This window comes from Salvia hispanica, chromosome 1, assembly GCF_029641045.1.
Source record: "Salvia hispanica isolate PSC_SH4W2 chromosome 1, Shi_PSC_v1, whole genome shotgun sequence".
Lineage (NCBI taxonomy): Eukaryota > Viridiplantae > Streptophyta > Magnoliopsida > Lamiales > Lamiaceae > Salvia > Salvia hispanica.
The window spans coordinates 10,253,207-10,273,036 of NC_142692.1; the positions used below are offsets into that span (position 1 = coordinate 10,253,207).

General features: G+C 31.3%; 1 protein-coding gene and 2 long non-coding RNA genes across 4 annotated transcripts; 2 read left to right on the plus strand and 1 right to left on the minus strand.

Annotated features, from left to right (window-relative positions):
- Nucleotides 1-462: 462 nt before the first annotated feature.
- On the minus strand, nucleotides 463-1,957 carry LOC125185517 (uncharacterized). The gene is made up of 3 exons (XR_016130753.1): nucleotides 1,850-1,957; nucleotides 1,259-1,323; nucleotides 463-729 (listed from the first exon to the last, which is right to left on the minus strand). It is a non-coding gene; the product is annotated as an uncharacterized LOC125185517 (long non-coding RNA).
- On the plus strand, nucleotides 1,663-2,889 carry LOC125185516 (uncharacterized). Of its 2 annotated transcripts, XR_016130751.1 has the most exons (5): nucleotides 1,663-1,820; nucleotides 1,886-1,989; nucleotides 2,268-2,440; nucleotides 2,572-2,644; nucleotides 2,737-2,889. It is a non-coding gene; the product is annotated as an uncharacterized LOC125185516 (long non-coding RNA). The 2 variants fall into 2 exon arrangements; XR_016130752.1 differs by lacking the exon at nucleotides 1,663-1,820 and having other exon boundaries at nucleotides 2,268-2,450.
- Nucleotides 2,890-18,323: 15,434 nt separating this feature from the next.
- On the plus strand, nucleotides 18,324-19,485 carry LOC148933217 (uncharacterized). The gene has a single exon (XM_089056228.1). The coding sequence runs from the start codon at nucleotides 18,324-18,326 to the stop codon at nucleotides 19,341-19,343; it is 1,020 nt and encodes a 339-aa protein (XP_088912354.1). The 3' UTR covers nucleotides 19,344-19,485.
- The last annotated feature ends 345 nt before the right edge of the window (nucleotides 19,486-19,830 follow it).

The following is a 19,830-nucleotide window of genomic DNA, read 5'->3' on the forward strand; positions in this document are numbered from 1 at the left end:
TCATTGAATAAAGAAGTGTTCTTCCCCTATTCTTTTTCTTCTCTTTCACTCACAATCAAATGTTCACATATTCTTCGATCTTCAACACGTAGAAAATGATAAAAAAACAAAGAAAAATTTAAGCAGCAGTGAACTGTGTGTTGCAACTTAGATTCTGTTTCTGTATGTTGCAAACTTGAATTCTCATGGACTAGTATGAAACTTTGATTCTGTATGTTGCAAACTTGAATTGTGTATGTTGCAACTTTGGAGTGCTTTTAAAATAAAATAAAAAGATCATTTTAGGTCATTATTTGTAAGAATGACCTAAATATAGACCAACAATGACCTAAAAATGTCACGCGTATAATATTGTTCTGCGTTTCTGTATTTGTCACGACCCAACTTTGCTTACTATAGCAAGGTTCGATATACCGTGACTGTGGTGGATAATAAGAATGCGGGTTGGGTAAAAAAATGGACTTCATGGTTGAACTTTCTGACTGTAGAGTATAAACATTGAATACATGAATAGAATGGCTCGATCACAATGACTCGAGTCGGGGACAATACAATATACTGGTTAATTATCAGAGTCTTTAGAGAAATAAAGAATTTCACTTGCTTTAATGCACAGCGGAAGGAACTGAACGCGGTTCCATGTATGAAGACACGAACCTCCGAGAGTATTGAATGGAACTATAAGTAGGTCTGGTTTAATTAGCACCCTTCCCTCCATCACAGCTCAACCTGCACATTTAGAAGTACATGCAGGGCTGAGTATAAAAGTACTCAGTGAACACATTGCCGAAAACTACAATAATACATTTGAAAATATTGTCAAGCCATTATCACAGTAACACTCAGGGGTTTTATTAAAAAGACCTGAGTTTACTAAATACCATTTTTCGACTGCACAGTCTAAGTTCTTTCTGTTCTTTGCCATATCTGTACATCTTGTGTCGTAGAGATGGTGTTCTCCTACGGTCACCTTAACTTTCATGTGCCGGGAAAGTGGCCACTTTCCACGAGCACCGGACCGGCCAACCCTCTCGATGACACACGGTCCACGTGTACACTAGTCCGAGTAGGGACTCTCCCCTTGCTGGGACCCGAATTCGATTTCTTACTTTATTTGGCATAGCACATTCGGTATAACCAAACAGATAGGCATTATACATAAAACAAAACATTTAAGGCATGACAACATTATTTTCATACTTAATCATCATAAAATAATTCTTCATACTTTTATCCATTGTAGGATAGGAAAGTTCACCTCGTATGCTTCTTACTCCGTATGACAATATTAACCCACTTGGAGTTAAATTCCTTGCGATGGACCTTGTCCAATAAAAGATAATAAACTATTTAGCTTCAAAGAAATAAACTCATTCATAAACTCATTCACTTTAATTAAACCCGTAGATTTAATTATTGGTATTAATTAATCGAGAGATTAATTAATTTAATAAACTTGAGGATTTACATACAAACCCACTTACTCAAAATTAATTCAAGAGAATTTTATCTCGAGCGATTAATTCAATCATAAATAATGAATTCCAAATAAGGACTAATTAATTTTAGTCTAACACTCATTTGATATTTGAAAGGCCCAAAAGTCAAGGGAGCAAAATCATTATTTCAATTACCTACTGAGTCAAACTAGCTGCTATACGTAACTTCTTTCTTATCATCATTTATCTCTATTCTCTTCCTAACTCTCTCTCTCTCTTTCTTTTTCTTTTCTAAATTTTCGCCACACAAGGTGCAGCCTCGAGTTTCTTCACGATCGGGAATTCAAACAACCTCCGATTGTCACGAAATTTTAACCAAAGGTAGAAGACTCATAAAGGATAATTCTTACCGAAGGAGATCAAATTTTAACGGTTAGATTTTCCAGAAATAATTTCGGAAGTGGCTGTCGGTTTCTACAGTAGCAGCGTCGATTTTCTATACGATCGGGGGTTCAAACGTAGTCCGATCGTTCTGAAATTTTAAAGGAAGGTAAACAACTTATCTAACTTCATTATGACCGAAGGAAATTTCATTTTAACGGTTATATGTTTCGTTATAAACTTCCGAAGGTGCTGGTCAAACATTTAGGAGTTTTTCCTACCTTTTATGTGATTCCAAGACTTTGCACAAACAAGTAGTACGTAACTTAGGCTCAGCATGAATTGGCACATGAATTTGAAGATTGATTATCTAGGAGCATGCTTGGTTGTGATTCTATGTTCTATATGAATTCATGCTAACATGGCATGCTTATAACAACTTGAAAGGATTTAGCTCGTGGTTTGATAATCATTACCTCGAGAGGATGATAAGAGATTTCTATGACGAGACTTGGAATCCTCCTTCCTAAAGAGAGTTTGAACACTTGGTATCGGGAGGTTGGGAACTTCTTCGTCTACTTGCTCGAAAATAAAAGTTTGGAAGTGAAAGAGAATTTTGGGTAGGCGTCGGTAATGGAAGCTGATACCTTCCTTTATACTCTAATTCTCTACACAAGTTATGGCTGTGCGTCTTTCTCGGTAAATTATCCCAACATCATCATTGTTTTATTTAATTTCATCACGTTTGCAGAAGTAGAGTCAAGGAGCTTGTTTGATGGCGGAGCTCCCGGGATGGTGCAGGTGGTAAAGAAGGTCAAGTCTAGGTACTATTCATCTCTTCCCCACTTCCTATTCTTTTGCCCATAGGTAGATATATATTTATTTTACTAATTACCGTGGTCATTTTCTTATGTAGGAGGTTTTTCTAAAATGGAAGCAGGAGTTACTAATCGCTCGCGATGTCGGACTTTCTTTTATCATTGTAAACATTCAAATACCACTTGTTATTTTATGCATCTAGATTAGTGCATCAAATATGTAATTAGAACGGGGTATTACAGTATTTAAATCTAGTTTTTTCATAGATTAAAACCCTAGGATCTAGATTCCAAATTACTAGGATCTTGATTCCAAATTACTAGGTCATATTAGGTTTAACTAGCACAATCTGTTAACTATGATAACTTATTAATTCTACACATTAAAAATATCAATACGATAATATTAAAATGTCAACAAAAATTTAATTAATATATACTCCATCCGTTCGCGAATAGGAGTCCATTATTTCATTTTGTTCCGTCGGCGAAACGGAGCCCCGGATCATTATTACTATAAATGGTAAAGAGACTCAACATCCCACTAGCCCATTTCGCTCATATATATATACCGGTGGGATCCACATTCCACTAACTTTCTTTCACCCTCTTTTCTTAATATTTTTAAAAAACTGTACCGGAATGAAGTGAGACTCCTATTAGCTTACGTAGGGAGTATGTGTTTTTATATTAACATACTTTGTGTTGTTAAAATTTTTAATAATATTTTTTAATGTTTTAAACCTAAACTAAAAAAATAAAATACAGATAAATAATATTGAAGGTGCGTCGAACGAATGTAATGCATATATAAGAAGCTCACATAACATAAGGTGTGTAGTATACCATTTCGTAATATACTCATTAGTATATCGTACTAGTATACAAATCAATAACTACTAGTACATCCTAGTATATGTTTTAGTATATATAGTACTAGTATATATGGGTGCGTTAAAATGACATCATACTACCATTTCTAGTCAATCATTTGTACACGTGGACAAATAATAAGTTGTCATGTGGCAATAAAAAAAAATGCTCAAGTGTAAAAATCTCGGCCAGCAATATACAACACTATATACACCAATTTTTTCTCGACCAGCAATATCCAACACTCTATAAAATAATCTATAAATTGTTGTGTAGCATTTATAATATTGCTGTGTAGCGTTTATAATATTGCTGGATATGTGGTGTCACGGTATCATTTTAAGAGGTGTTGTCATTTTAACACAAACCCTAGTATATATTAATTGATAATAACATTGAGTTATTCTATAATATGGAATAAAAATAACTAGAGTATCACAACATAACAATATTAATAAGTATTGAGTAAAACACATGAGTATGATTTATTACCCCATAATATCATTAATAATAATACATTTTATGATTATAATATGTGCTGCAATTATAAAATCTAAACGTATTTAATTAAATCTTAAATTAATCGAATCAGAAGATCGGTTGAAATCAAATGAATTGAGATTACCAATTAATCAATTGAAATATCCAATTAGAAATATGAATATAAGATTTAACTGAGATTTTTAGTTCAATATAACATCTATTTTATTTATCGGTAATGAGTAATAACTTAATTATTTTTCCTTAACAAGTTATCATTCATATTTTTATCAATTTATTTCCTACACTATCATTTCACGCCCCACTAGTAAAGATCATTATTTTTTTGAATTATTAAACGATCACATTTTAAAATTATTACGTAGTACTCCACTAAATTAACATATTTTCACTCATCAATTAAAAAATTAATGAATTTAGATGCTGATACAAGTATCATATACTACAAAATAATCTTTTAATGATACAATAATAGAGATGCAACTACTTACGTTAAAAAAATTAAAAAATTAATAATAATTTAGAATATAAAAGAAAATGTATTTAAATTGAGGACAAATTACCTATTTTTTTTATTTTGCTAAAGCGCTTTCATTTGTATTTCGTAATTTTGGTTGGAACACCAAGAATTATGAACTTTTTGAAACATTAATAGTATACTTAAAAATACATTAGCGTCTTTTTTTGTATTAAAAAAATATCCAGTCTTTTTTAATAATGTATTAATTACATTAGTTTTACGCATCAATTAAATACTTAAGATAGTAGCATTAAAAAATGCTAGCGTTTTTTCCACTCTTAGAGCATCTTCAATAGCTTTAGGCCAGCCACAGGCTAGCCACTCTCTCTCACTGCCACGTCATCAGCACTAAAATTCTACCTGCCACATCATCATTTCACTCAAATAGGCTAGTCTAAGGCCAGCCACAGGCTAGCCGCAATAAAAATAATTCAAAAACAACTACATTTTACGGAATTAAACACAAAATACGGAATTAAATTTACGACACATGTACGGGAAAAATTCGTTAATTTTATTTAAATAAAAAAAGTACATTAACTAGAAATCAAAAAAAAATTACATAGTAAAAAAAAATTCGGGCTTCCACACACGAGCCACCGCCCCACTATACTCCTCATTAATTTATTAAAAAAATACATTAAAAAATGTTAGTATGTCTTGAATCCGTTATAGTTTGCCGCTAGCCGAACGGGGATCTCGCTGTTTTAGGTCTTAATTTTGTATTGGGCCTAGCCCGTCTTCTGTGTGCCTATTTAAAAATTACATAATTAAAAAAAAATTATAAAAAAATACATTAAAAATGCAATAAAAAAATGTATAAAAAATTACATTAAAAAAATGCAATAAAAAAAAATGCATAAAAAAAAATTAAAAAATAGCGCTGGCCGATCGCTAGCCGATCGGCACGCCACAATGGCGGCCAGTGCTCGCAAATCGGCGTGCACTCGCCTATTCTCTCGCCGATTTTGCGTTGGCGATTCCAATAGTTCAGCTAGCCGATCGGCTAGCGACGTGAATCGGCTAGCCGATGGGCTAGCCGCTATTGGAGATTGTCTTATCCCCACCACCCGACACTTCATTCCCCCTTCTCCAGTATTCCCTGCCACCATGCAACTTACCGTCGCCATTTCTCTTAATTGACGGCTATCACCACCATTATTATTTCTTTTAAGACACGCTCGCTTGAAGTAAAGGCACAATAAAAACCAAAAATAAAGTATTTGTGTTTCATGGATACTAAAAATTGCAGTAAAACTAAAGGGTATCGTTCAAATTTCAAAACATTTGATGACTTTTAGTTGGCACAATTAAGACTGAAACCGTTTTTTTTTATACCACATTACGACCATTCCACATCAATCAAAGAAAAAAGAATGAACTATATAAAAAGTTCTTAATGTTTCTGTTTGTGTCACTTTAGGCCCTAGAGAAAAAAATACCTCCACACAACCCTAACCTTAAACATAATCACGTATCTTATTTTTTCTGAGTAAAATGCCCTTAAGTCCTAAAAGGACATTTTTGTCATTCCATTATATTGTTAACATGTAATTTCTGGTACATTTTTTCACAAACTTCTTATGTAATTTTCTAATAAGTTCTAGTATTTTATACTTTACACTTTCTAATTTTTTTATAATATACACTTATCATCAACCATATTAATTAATATGAAAATAATAAAATGAGACCCTTTCTTCCTTATAAGACTCATTTTCTGATATTTTTTTTAATGTATTCTAATTCTCCTAATTTTTATTTGTTTTTTACCTTGATTTATCGATCGATTTTATTTATTATGAAAGTATCCAATTTTGCAGTATTAATTTATAAATTTACATTGTCTTAATTTCAGATACTATCATTAATAAACCCTATATATTCATATGATGTTAAAAATTTCAGTTGAAACTAAATTAAAATTCTTAATAAAATATCAATAAATATAAAATTTATCTATCAATATATAAAGTGGCAGTTTTTTGCACTGCCACATGGCATAGTTTTGGCGGGAACTGATATTCCTTTTTTTACTCCTATTTAATAATTTTTGCAGGCTTTATTGTGGTACCGCATAAAGAAAAAACTACTCTATTACAATGCTTATTTATTTATCCTTCCAAAGCAGCTGCTGTATCCATAAATCAGTTTCCAACGCCTTTGTCCTCAGTTTCCAACGCCTTTGTCCCTAAAAAAATATTATTGATATATCAGAATTCATGTTTAAAAGCTTTGCTGATTATAAACACAAATAAATCTATACAGAAATTTGGAAAAAGTGTAACAGCCTATTATCATGCAGTCTAAGAAATTTAATCCACTGTATTTTAAACACTATATATTTTATTAGCAAAAAAAAAAAATTCAAAATCTAAATATAAAGGTTCGAAGCATATAGTTCTGAACTACATAGCTAATTTTATTTTAGCCGAAATATTAGTATGTAATAAAAGCTTTTATAAATTTTTTAGTACTCCGTATTTGTTATATGGAAGGTCTGTTGGTCTATTATTGTGCTTTTTTTGGGAACTCCACACTAGAGCAGGCTCTTTACCCTATTAGCCCACACATTTTCACCTATAAATACCCATATATTCATCTTCCAAAATCATTTACAATTGGCTTCAGGAACAAAAGTATTCGGTACTTCAGTTTTTTTATCTTATTATTTCTTCTCTCCCAAATATTATGGGCTTCATTCTTGGTTGAATCTTCTTTGTTGCATGTGTTCTCCTTCGTTATCTCAAACCTGCCACATTTTATTAGTTTATATTGGTTTGTTTAGTTTAGTTTTTATTTCTTCTTTTTTTTTTTTTTTTTTTTTTTTTTTTTTTTTTTTTTTTTTCAGATTCACTGTTTGACACATAGTCATCAACTGTAATAAGCAACCCAAGGTTTCTGTACTTCAGTTATGTGTTTACCTCCTTTATTTTTGCTGCTGAAATTGCTGGTTTTGATCTTTTTTTCTTCCTGTCTCTTTCTGTAAACTTCTTCCTTGCATCTTCTTTCCTGAAAAATCACTTATAATGAATCTGGGTTTAGCAACTAAAAGTATTATGCACTGCATTTTTTTACCTTTATGTTCTTCTATCTCAAATTTCTTCTGTATTCCTCTTCAATGAATACTCCTTCTGTCACTTTTTTGTTTACCACTATCTGCTCCATCTCTATTTATTATGCTGCAATACAGTTTAGTTGGGAGAAATCACTCCCACTGTACGAAGAAAAATAAGTTTGAGTCAGCATTTGAAGATCTGGACAATAGCAAGGATGAAGGAGAAATTGCAGTACTGAAGTTAATCTTACATCTATTTTTACTTGGTTTTTGTATTATTGTTTCTTTTTTGTACTGTAGATTATGTTCGTATATCCATGCATTGTAATGCATCTAAGGTGTACTTTAATACTGATTTTGTTGAATTCAAAGATTTTCAGAAGTGTTTTTTTTTATTTTATCTTCTAGGAAAGTGTATGTAATGTTCTGAATATTCTATTGACTGTTTTTTAAAATTAATTTTAATTTATTTTGTAAGGATCTCCAATGAGTAGTCCTTTCTTGGTCAAAGTTGTATTGTCAAGTATTCTGGAAAGAAGGCTAAATAAAATCTGAGTTTGATGATATGGTATTTAAATCTATTAATGATCTCTTATGTCTTAAGGTATTTGTTTAGTTTCTACCTATTTAGGACATGTTTTTGTTAGTTAGAGTTTAACTATTTTTTTGATAATTAACTTTTTGTTAGTTTATATCTGGTTTTGATTCCCAGTAGGATCTTAACGGATACTCCATCTGGGAGGATTGAGACTGTGGAGTATCACTTTGGGGAATGGTATCATATGGCATGGAAGACGTGTGTCAAGAAAGTTATGAAGGCTGATAATATCTTTTATTGTGACGTTGCGCAAAGAATGATGATTGGGCCATTCCAAGGTTTAGGTTTGTGTGTTGTGGATGGTAGAAGCAGTGCTACTTTTCTTCTTTGGTATCGTTAGAGTGTCCACTTATTAGGTAAAAAGTTTCTGATATTGTTGGTTCTGATAACCAGGTGTGATTTCATTTCATTTTATATTAGATGATGAATATTGATGTCTTTTTGTTAAATTGTTTGTTTGTAATTTTCAAGGATGATGGAGTTGGTTACATTCCTAAAGAAATACAGGATAAACTTGTTGGTTACATTCCTAAAGAAATACAGGATAAACTTTTGGGTCAGAATGTCCTATTTAAGGTGCAGATATGGAATGATTTGGAGTTTAGGATTAGTAATCCTTTTACTGTTAACAAAGCTTGCAACTTATCTGAAGTTGTAAACAAATATCTTACTCCCGAGTTGATTCTAATGAATATAAATTTGTGGTTGGGCTAAGTGAATTATTTGTTGGATCAGATCAGATCTCCTTCATCACAGCTTCATCTTCGGTTCTGGAGTTTCTCCTTCATCCCTGATATTGTCCCAATCTTGATAAATCCCTGATATTCTCCTTCATCACAGCTTCATCTTCACAACTTGAGAAATCCAGATCCAACAAATATCAGGGATGAAGGAGAAACTCCAGAACCGAAGCTTTAGTGGATTTATGGGCTTTTATTTTATTTTGTCATCTTAGTCTTTTTTTGTTTAGTTGCTGTTTCTTGGTTATTTTTTTAGCTGTTTGGCATCCTTTTTTATAGTCAAGTTGTTAGGTTCAGCTTTTCTTTATGTCCGTTATTGGCTCTGCATTAATTCAATGTATTAAATCTACTATCTTAAGCATTCATTAGTTTTTATGCACTTCGAAGTTGAATTCTACATATGTGGTTAGGTTTCATTTTATGTGTGGAATCTCTGAAGTTCGGAAATTTAATGGTTTTAGTTTCAGGATTCATACTTAACAATAACATTAGCCAATCTGAACTTATCCTAAGAAACATAAGATATTAAACGTAGGTTTTGGTGTCTATTTTTTCTTTCTGAATAGCACATTGGCTTCAGAAAGTTATATGTGTGCTGATTCCTAAAAAAGTTTATTTTCCTCCGAAAAACATATTAATCCAAATAATGCCAGAGTTGCAGTAGATTGATCAGTATATGTGTACAAAAGAAATAACTGAATTTGGTTTTTACCCTAATGCTTAAACCACAATATGAAATGCATTTAATCACCAGTTCATATATCATTAAAGAGAAACACATAACTTAATCAAGACCATCATAAAACAGTGCACCACCATCCCTCTCGCATGCTGCCCCGTTTATCTCTGATTTGTGATTTTCTGGTCGATCGTTTGAGTTGGCGTGTGTAGGCGATTGAAGAATTTCGGTCGATTCCTTCAATCACGAGTGTGTATGAGGTGAGTGTGTAAGGCTGATTTCGTGGTGCAAGGTGAGGATTTCTTCGATTTGGATTTCTTTAGGCAATCGGGATTAACGTAAGCGTGTTGGGTTGAAGGATTTGTGTGTGCGCGAAATAGATGATGTTTTCTCTATTTTGTTGGAGTATTTATTATTTTACTCAATTTGTTTTATGGAGTATTTGATTCTCCTGTTTCTTTTATTTTAAACCATTTTAATATAAATTGGTTATTAAAGTATATATCGTACTCAAAATATGTTTTTACATATGATTAATGATCATTAATCTATTTTAGGCGTTTTTTTTTCTTTTATCTAGAGACAATTATTAAAGTTTTGTTAATTTAAATTTGATTTTAATGTTAATGTAATTTATTTGGGTGAAAAGGTATGGGCCGTTTTTCTTTATTTTGTTTTCAATTGTTGGGCTTTCCAATTTCATTTCATTTAGTCCACTATAATAATTAATTTAGTCCCGTTCATAATAATTTAGTTGGGCTGAACATAATATTTTTGTTAATATTGAATATGAAGTTTAAGATTTTACTCCGACCGTCCACGAAAAGGAGTCCCGTTTTTCTATTTTAGTCCATACGCGAATAAGAGTCCCGGTTCACTTTTACTATAAATGGTACTAGGGTCCCACCTCCACCTAACTCATTTCACTCACATATCATTTAAAACTAATATATACAAGTGGGGCCTCTATTCCACTAACAAATGGGACTCCTATTCGCGGACAGAGGGAGTAGTTTATAAAGATTAAATATTCTTGCTTCATACACATATAACATATTTGTCATAATATTTACATAGCGTCTTGCATCAATTGAAAGACAGGTATAAATGGAGGTAATTACATGTTTTATATAAAATATTTTACCTTAAAAAAATATTAAGTTTACATATTTCATACAAAAAATTACATTAGTGTTTTAAATTAATACATACCGTTAAATTATTTAAACACCATTAATTAATTTATAATTTGTCCAACTTATCATCATAATAAAAAAATAATTAGAGAATTAATACTGATAATCACTCTAAAAAAATAAATATCAATTCTTCCAGCAATTGATCGTGATTTAAAAAAAGTTGTTCCTCAATAGACTCGATATAGAACACGATATAGAATAAGTCCATATTTCATATTTACAAAATGACTAATTTGAGCTTCAAACAGACAATATTTAATTTATACAAAAAAATTAAATAACTTTTTAGTTGTATTTTTCATGTTACGTGAGAGAGCTTCGACAATAAAATGCGATTCGTTAATTTGATGGTGAAGAGTTTTAGTTTAAAACTTTTTGTACAAATTAATGGAAAAGTTTTAATTTAAAACTTTTTGTACAAATTTGAAAAATTGATGAAACCTTTTGTATGTACCATGTAATTGGAATTAACGGTGTAGGGAGTTAACAGAATGTATTATTTTGGAACACTAAGTAAACTTTTTATATAAAATATGTAAACTTAATACTTTTTGTATTAAATTGAAACAAATATAAAATATTTTGTATGAAACATGTAATTATCCCGATATAAATGATGTATCCCGCATGCATATGATGTATACATTTACTCTCTCCATCCCCATACTACTCGCACTTTTTACTTTGACATCGTAAATTTGAATATGAGTAGTTAGTGTAATTAAATTAAAATTTTAAGTGCAATAAGGCAACACTTGATAAAGGAAATTCGAACAACTCTAATACCTTAATTAAATACCATAATATTTATTTAAAATAGAAATAATGCAAATAGTTTCAGATAGTCCGAAAATGAAATGTGCAAGTAGCATGGGATGGAGGGAGTAGTATATTTTATGATTCATGATTGGTTCTTTTGCAGAACTTACTACCGCGACAAGAGAAAGTGCAACTTTATTTGTTCTCCATTGAGTTATTTGTATGATTTTTTTTCACAAATTAAAATTGTACTTCGTATTAAATTGTGTGAGATGTGGAAATCCTTTTTTAAGATTAGTTCAAAAGGATCCTGCTTCTTTTTAATTTAATAGTACATTTTCCTTTATTTATATATTTATTTTATTTCATCTACACATCTCTTTTATTATTATTTTTATTTTAATATTACTACACTCATATTAAATATTATAATAGCACGTATGCTAAGTATGAAATAGTTTATTTATAATATTTTGAGATTAATACATATTTTTTTTGTTATTGTTTATAATGATATGAATAATTGTATAAATTGTATGCTAAACATTTGTAGATATTATAATTGTATAAATTGTAGGCTACATATGAAATGGTTTGTTTATAGTATCTCAAGATAAGTACATAATTTTATTTTATTTTGGTAATGAAAGCGGGCAATGCCCGAATGAAACTACATACTACCGATCATAAGAAATTCCTAAACTATCATGTAATAACCAAATAGCAAGGCCTGTGGGCGGCTGTTCAAGAACATGCACTACTCTCCCAAAGTTGTATGCATGGTGTGACAAGAAATCTGCAGCAAAATTTCCTTCTCGATGCACATGTCTCACTGATGCCGAATCAAACTCTAGCAATAAGCTGCCAATCTTTCCCACTATCGCACGACAGCTGACATTCACCTCAAATTTCCGTGTAATCATAGCGACCACTACAAGATTATCGCTCTCTACCTCCAACATTCTTGATCCCAGTGTTTTTGCAAATTCTAAACCATGAAAAATGCACCAAATTTCAGCAAGAAGAATAGAACAAACTCATATGTTAATGTTATGAATAGTTTTTATAATTAGTTTATATTCTTATACATAAATATATATTTATATTATTTACTTTATATTTTATTTTAATATATTTAATTGTTAATATATTTTCATTATTTGAAAATTCTTTGACCCGTGCATAGCACGGGTGGTAACACTAGTTTTCTTAAACTTAGGCTTAGATTAACAAATTAGTTCGATGATATATAATGAAATAATATTTTAAATGTCAGTGTTTCAAGAAAATAATTATTGTATTATTTGATTAAATATGAAATACTATTTTTTATTCTATGTATTATTGATTCAGATTTTATTTCATAAATAACTTAATTTTTCCATATTTTTTGTTGTTTCTCAATGAATTTCCTACATGATATAAGTAGTACTCCCTTCGTTCCATAGTAATGGAGGCATTTCTTTTTGTCACGGAGATTAAGAAAAATTGTGTTAGGTGAGTTAAGTAAAGAGAGAATAAAGTGGAAAATGAAAAAGGTAGAGAGATGAAGAGAGAAAAAAGTAAGAGAGAGTAAATTAGGTGTGGAAAAATGTGTTGACTTTTACTAAAAAGAGAAATGACTCTATTACTGTGGAACATAACAAAATGGCAAAATGATTCTATTACTATGGAACAGAGGGAGTATATTGTTACCACTAACTAGATATAGAGGAATATAAGAAGTTTTTTTTGTGTAGAAATATTGATAAAACTTTAATCACGTATGAAGTACCAAAACTTATTAGGATATTACATAAGAAGTTGCTGACAGAAATGTGACATAATTCATATGTCAGCGAATTTAGGGATTGCCAAATATGCCCTTCAGGGCATTTGAGCATTTTGGTCTGAAAAATGGCTACAAATATACGATATGTGATTATGTTTAAGGTTAGGGTTGTGTGGAAACATTTTTTTTCTCTAAGGGTCTGCAGTGACACAAACAGAAACGTTAGGGACTTTTTATATTGTTCACTCAAAAGAAAAAAAAAACTTCTTTTATTGACAGTAAACATTTTCCTTTTTCATTTTTGTTCTTCTTTTGAAAAAAAATGGTCATGTTTTTGGTGTTCCTTATCTTCTTGTCAACAAACAAATTGGCATATCATTGCCATTGATGAAAACAATGGAAGTCTTTACGTTGTTGTCTCACTCAAAATTAGTCGACTAAAAATGATACAATTCGCGATAGTTATCGTAGTTTCGATTAGGTTATTATCTTGATTGGATGTTTAACTGCTTAAGATAATTATGAGTTATCCTATTTAAGTGTTTGGTATAATAAGTTATAAATAAGGATAAAATTATGATTGTCAAAATTATCCTTATTAATTTGAGGGAACATCATTTTTGGTCCACGAACTTTGCCAAAGTATCATTTTAGGTCCGTGAACTTTGAAAATATCATTTGAGGTCCATCAGCTATGGAGTAATATCATTTGAAGTACTTTTTTACTATTTTCAAGTTTTTTTGGACGAAAATACCCTCAATATTTTTAAGGGTATATATTTTTAATAAACTTTTGATATACTCATATTTTTTATAAATATCTTTACTATATATTTTTGATGAATTTTTTAAATATAATTTGACCTTCAATATTATCACTTAATTTTGTGACATGCAAGAAATAATCCTTATTCAATTTTTTTATTGTTAAAGAAGTTCTATATTCAATTTTAAAATTCTTTAATATAAATAATTAAAGAAGCAATTTAACTTGCATGTCACAATATGGTAAAATTATATTTAGAAAAATCGTCAAAAATATATTGTAAAGATATTTATAAAAAATATGAGTATATGATAAGTTTATTAAAAATATATACCCTTTAAGGTATTGAGGGTATTTTAGTCTAGAAAAACTTGGAAATAGTAAAAGAGTACTTCAAATGATATTATCTCATAGTTGATGGACCTCAAATGATATTTTCAAAGTTCACGGACCTAAAATGATACTTTGACAAAGTTCGTGGACCAAAAAAGAAATTTCCTCTATTAATTTAAGTTAATGCATAAACTATCTTTATTAAATTAATAATTTTAATTAAAAATAATTTAATGATATTTAAAAATCTAAATTTTAAATTTAATTTTATAAAATAACATCTAATATTGAAATAAAAAACATGACAAAGAGAAGAAGAAGATAATTTTGAAATAATATCAAATTTAGTACTCCCTCCGTCCCAGAGAAGTTGGCACACTTTCCTTTTTAGTTTGTCCCACAAAAGATGTCACATTTCCCTTTTTGGAAAAAGTTCTCTCTTACATGAATATAAAAATTATATTTTCTCTCTTCATTTAACACACAAAACAAAACCTCCTAAAATCCCGTGTCATTTTCAAAGTATGCCAACTTCTCTGGGACGGAGGGAGTACAACATTGAAATAAGATTATATTGAAACAGTTAAAATGTGAAAAGACGAACCGACCAATTTCGAAATAAACCCTTAGTCCAGGTACTATTGTCGATATTTTTAAAGTCCCGAGACTATGGGCCAGATAAACCCATAGTCCAGGGACCATTTTTGTAGTTCACTCTAAAAATGATAAAGTACTCCATCTGTCCCAAGTTACTTGAGTCATTTCTCTTTTTGGCTAAAAATAAAACATCTAATCACACTTACTTTATTCTTTCTTTTACTTTGCCCTCTCTCCTCTTTCTTACTCTATTCTCTCTTCTATTTTATTTAACTCACTAAACACAACTTTCTTAAATCCCGTGCTCAAAAGAAACGCCTCAAGTAACGTGGGACGGAGTAAATAACAAGGAGAAAAATATTGCTATAAATGGATATGGACTATTTTCTATGGGACGGATGAAAAAGGAAATATGACATATTCTTATTGGACGGAGACAATACTAATTTTCTTTATCCAGTCATTAATTATATACTTTAATAAGTACCCTCTTTGTTCTATTAGTGTTGACACATTTTTTAACACTCGTTTTAAAAAATGGTACTCCCTTTGTCTCACTTTAGGAGTCTCGGTTGAAATATTCCATAAATAATAATAGGACTCATATTTCACTAACTTTTTTCCGCTCATATCTTATTATAAAACAAATACTCCCTCTATCTCATTAAAAATGATATATTTTCCTTTTTTTGGATTGTCTCATTAAAAATGAAACATTTAAAATGAAAATATCTATATCTCTACTTTTTCATCTCTCTTACTTTACTCTCTCTTCATTAACTCACAAAACAACATAAAAACTCGTGTTGGTTCCCAAATGTTGCATATTTAATGGATGGAGGGAGTATATAAAAGTAGAACTCACATTCCACTATCTTTTTTCACCAACTTTCCTTTATTTATTAAAACTCGTATTGAACTCAAATAGGACTCTTAAAGTGAGATGAATAGAGTAATTAACTTTCTTCGCCCAACAATAAGAGTCACATTTCACTTTTACCATAAATGATAAGTAGGTCTCACGTTCCACTAACACATAGTATTCTATTATTAAACGAATATAAAAAAAAATGGACATCATATTTCATTAATTTTTTCATTTCAATATTCTTTGTATCTCTTAAAATCCGAGTCGACATTGAAAATGATTTTTATTGTGGGAGGAAGATATTTAGTTCAAAGTGAATGGAAAATCACGAGAGAGAAAATACAATTATTTGTCTATAGGAATTAACGTTTAGATAAGACTATCAATTTTAGATAGCTAGAAGAGTTGAATATATAATGAGCGAGAAAAATTGTCCAAAATAGGCAGATCACACATATAACCAATACTAAGCAAATTTGGATAGTGGTGAGGCAGCTCAATCAACTTAGGCCACGTGTCATAAATAAAGATATGATACCAAATCTTTAATAAAGATTTCATTAGCAGTGTCACAGTCAAATCCACAGTACTGGTAAATTAGTTCGCAATACCAGGTTAGTTGGTTTGCAATACCGAACCATATGATACAGAAAGCAAAAGTCCCCAAAAAATCAAGCACAAAACTGACAGAACTCGAAAATATAACACTTTAAAGGGGCGTTCGGTGTTCGGTTTGCATGATTGTATCCTGAAATTAAATATGTAGTGTTTGGTTAATGAGATTCAATCCCACAATTTAATATAATCTTATGATAATTAGTCATAGCTAATCCCCTATGACTAAAACAACCTCACAATTCAATCCTAAATTATATCTTCTTATTATTTTATCTTGAAAACCAAAAACCACCTAAAAGCATGGTAAACCACAAACTAATCAAGAGGAGGAAACTAAAGCTGTAATATTTTTCATGTACAACAACTAGTCTCTCTCTAAACATGGTGATCATTATATCCTATCATCTTCCTTCACCCACTGCCTTTATCTTAAATTCTTAGTATTGGTTGCTAATTCCCATCTATATTTGGTCGTTAAGACTTAAACTCTTTATCATATGGACTATGGAGTATATGCAAAAAATAAACTGAAGTCTCAATTTGTGAACTCACCCATTTCCAGTTACTTCTGTCAGAATCTAAGAAAAGCTTTTCAAAATCCAACCGAGAAAAAGATTAGAAGAAAATGGGGTGTTACACAATTTCAAGTTAGCTTGATGAAAAAATACACTTTCCCAAACCAATAGAAATTATAAACTCTCTTGGTCTCATTTAAAATAAAATATTTTCCTTTTTGAGTTATCCCATTAAAAATGAAATGTTTTCTAAAATAGAAACAAATCATCTATATTTTTTCCTCTCTTTTCAGTAACTCACAAAACAAGATTGCACAAAATCTCGTTTGAAACCAAATGTTTCATATTTACTGGCGTACAATTGTATGGCAAAAAAAATGATTTTGCATTAGTATAATCAATTAAAATATACGTCCATGCTCATCTGTAGGTGTGATCAAACTTAAAAATCAGTGAAGAAATTAGATAGTGTTATTAGCAAAGAGGTAGATGCAGAAATATCCTAATTCCAACAAAATTGTAGATCTATATAAGGCGCAGTTTATCGGATGGATGTATGGGGCTTTAACCGAAGTAAATATTCAAAATTAGGCCATCTGAATAGTTAATACATAAAAATTGAAGTCGAGCAGATATTGAGATGATAGAGAAAGAGAGAGAGAAGTACCTTCATATGTAAAAACTATGAGTCAAGATGCACCTTCCTCAATGTGTGTGTGTGTTTGTGAATATAATATTCCCAAAATGACCTTCACCTGCATATGCATCTGCACCTCCTTCAATTTGTCAGCGAAGAAGGTAGAAGGTGCAGGTGCAAATGCAGGAAGAGGCTAACATCTTGGCATGGATGGCAAGAGAGAGAAACATAGGCCCAAATGATAAGATGTTGGGCACTTAGACTATGTTTATCGGTGGGGTGGGTCGACCGCCACCTCACCCCACCTTTAAAAAAAAAATAAAAAATCAATAATATTGTCTCAATCTCAAGTAGACCACGGTCTCTCTCCACCCAAACACCAACCAGGCGGTCTCCATTCCATCATCCAATGAGATTGTGCCAAATGGCACAATCTCATTGGTTGATATATATATACTTTTAAATTAATATATCTTTAATATAAAATATTATAAAATTATAAAAATTATATCAAAATTCATAATTTTTCTTCCTCTATAAATAGAGACCACATTTGCTATAGTTTGCACACAAAAAAAAATATCTCTTTCCTCCTCCTATAATCTTCTTGTTTGATAAAATTTCATATTTTTAAGCTTACTTTGTTGCTAACTATGGATGATGATGAGAATAATATATTCTCCGATTCCCCAAATTTCTATCCTTCCCAAAACTACAACCCTTCCCAAAATTTTAATCCTTCTCAAGATTATTTCCCTAGTTTTGATGATTTTCCAAATTCTGATCAATTCCAAAATTCATTTCAAAACCAACATTCAAGCCAAGTCATATCACCAACCAACTTGAGTGCTTCAAACACTCCACATGATTGGAGTGAGCAAGAAGACATGTCATTAATGTCTGCTTATTGTTTCGTGAGCAGGGATGCAATTGTTGGCACCAACCAAACTAATGCCCATCTATGGCAAAAGGTTCTTGATCAATATGAGGAAGCAAGAAAAGAAAATCCAGGAATGGGCCAACAAAGAAGTTTAGAGTCATTGAGACAACGCTACAAACGACTCAACACAAATGTCACAAAGTGGATTGCTGCATACAAAAAAGCACATGATCGAGCTACAAGTGGCCAATCTAAAGAGGACATTGAGAAAGCCGCTCAACAACTGTATGGTAAGAGAAAATTTACTCACCATAAGGTGTTTGAGGAGGTGATGAGATACAATCCTAAGTGGGAATTGAAATTGAATAGTACTGGTTCAACGCGTTTCCAGCCAGATGAAGATAGTCTTGAAGAAAGTCGTGGGAGCTCAAAAAGGTCGAGGACTAGTGAGGAAGGAGGACCTCAAATTGACTCCATTCCTGAGAGTCGTTCTTCAACATTGCAGCGTCCTACCGGAAGAGATCAAGCTAAGAGTAAGGCTAAAAGAAGAGGCAAAGAAGTTGCAACGTCTTCATATACAATCCCTAATGATTTCACTGCAGCACTGCGTGAAATGAGAGTTACACGTGAAAGGGAATGTGATATTCAAGAACGGAAGATCAAAGCAGCTAGTGATATTCAGGAACGGAACATCAAGGCAGCTATCCTTACTCCGCTGATGGCTAGGAGGGACTTAACTCCAGAAGAAGAAACGTTGAAACGCAATCTAATAGCAGAATTATTTGGGAATTGATCGTAGTTTATCTGTTTTCAATGTATGTTTCTTATTATGCAAATTTCAACTTCTGTTGCTTAGTGTGTAATCTTCAATTTCTGTTGCTTAGTATGTAATCTTTAATTTATGTTGCTTATGTAATTTCCAGTTTATGTGATAAGCCCTTCAATCAAAGTATGACTACATGACATTACAAGTGGGGGTGGAATCCAATGACATCCCATGTGATCACGAAAATCAAAGTGTGACTATATGACAAGTCATTTTCTATCAAGTGGGGGTGGAATCCAATGACAACCCATGTGATCACGAAAATCAAAGTATGGCTACATGACAAGGCATTTTCTATCACAAATGGTGGTGGAATCTAATGACATCCCATGTGATCACGAAAATCAAAGTATGGCTACATGACAAGGCATTTTCTATCACAAGTGGTGGTGGAATCCAATGATAACCCATGTGATCACGAAAATCAAAGTATGGCTACATGACAAGGCATTTT

Excerpts from the sequence above, each read along its gene's own strand:
- LOC148933217 (XM_089056228.1), top strand. The coding sequence starts at position 18,324 with ATGGATGATGATGAGAATAATATATTCTCCGATTCCCCAAATTTCTAT.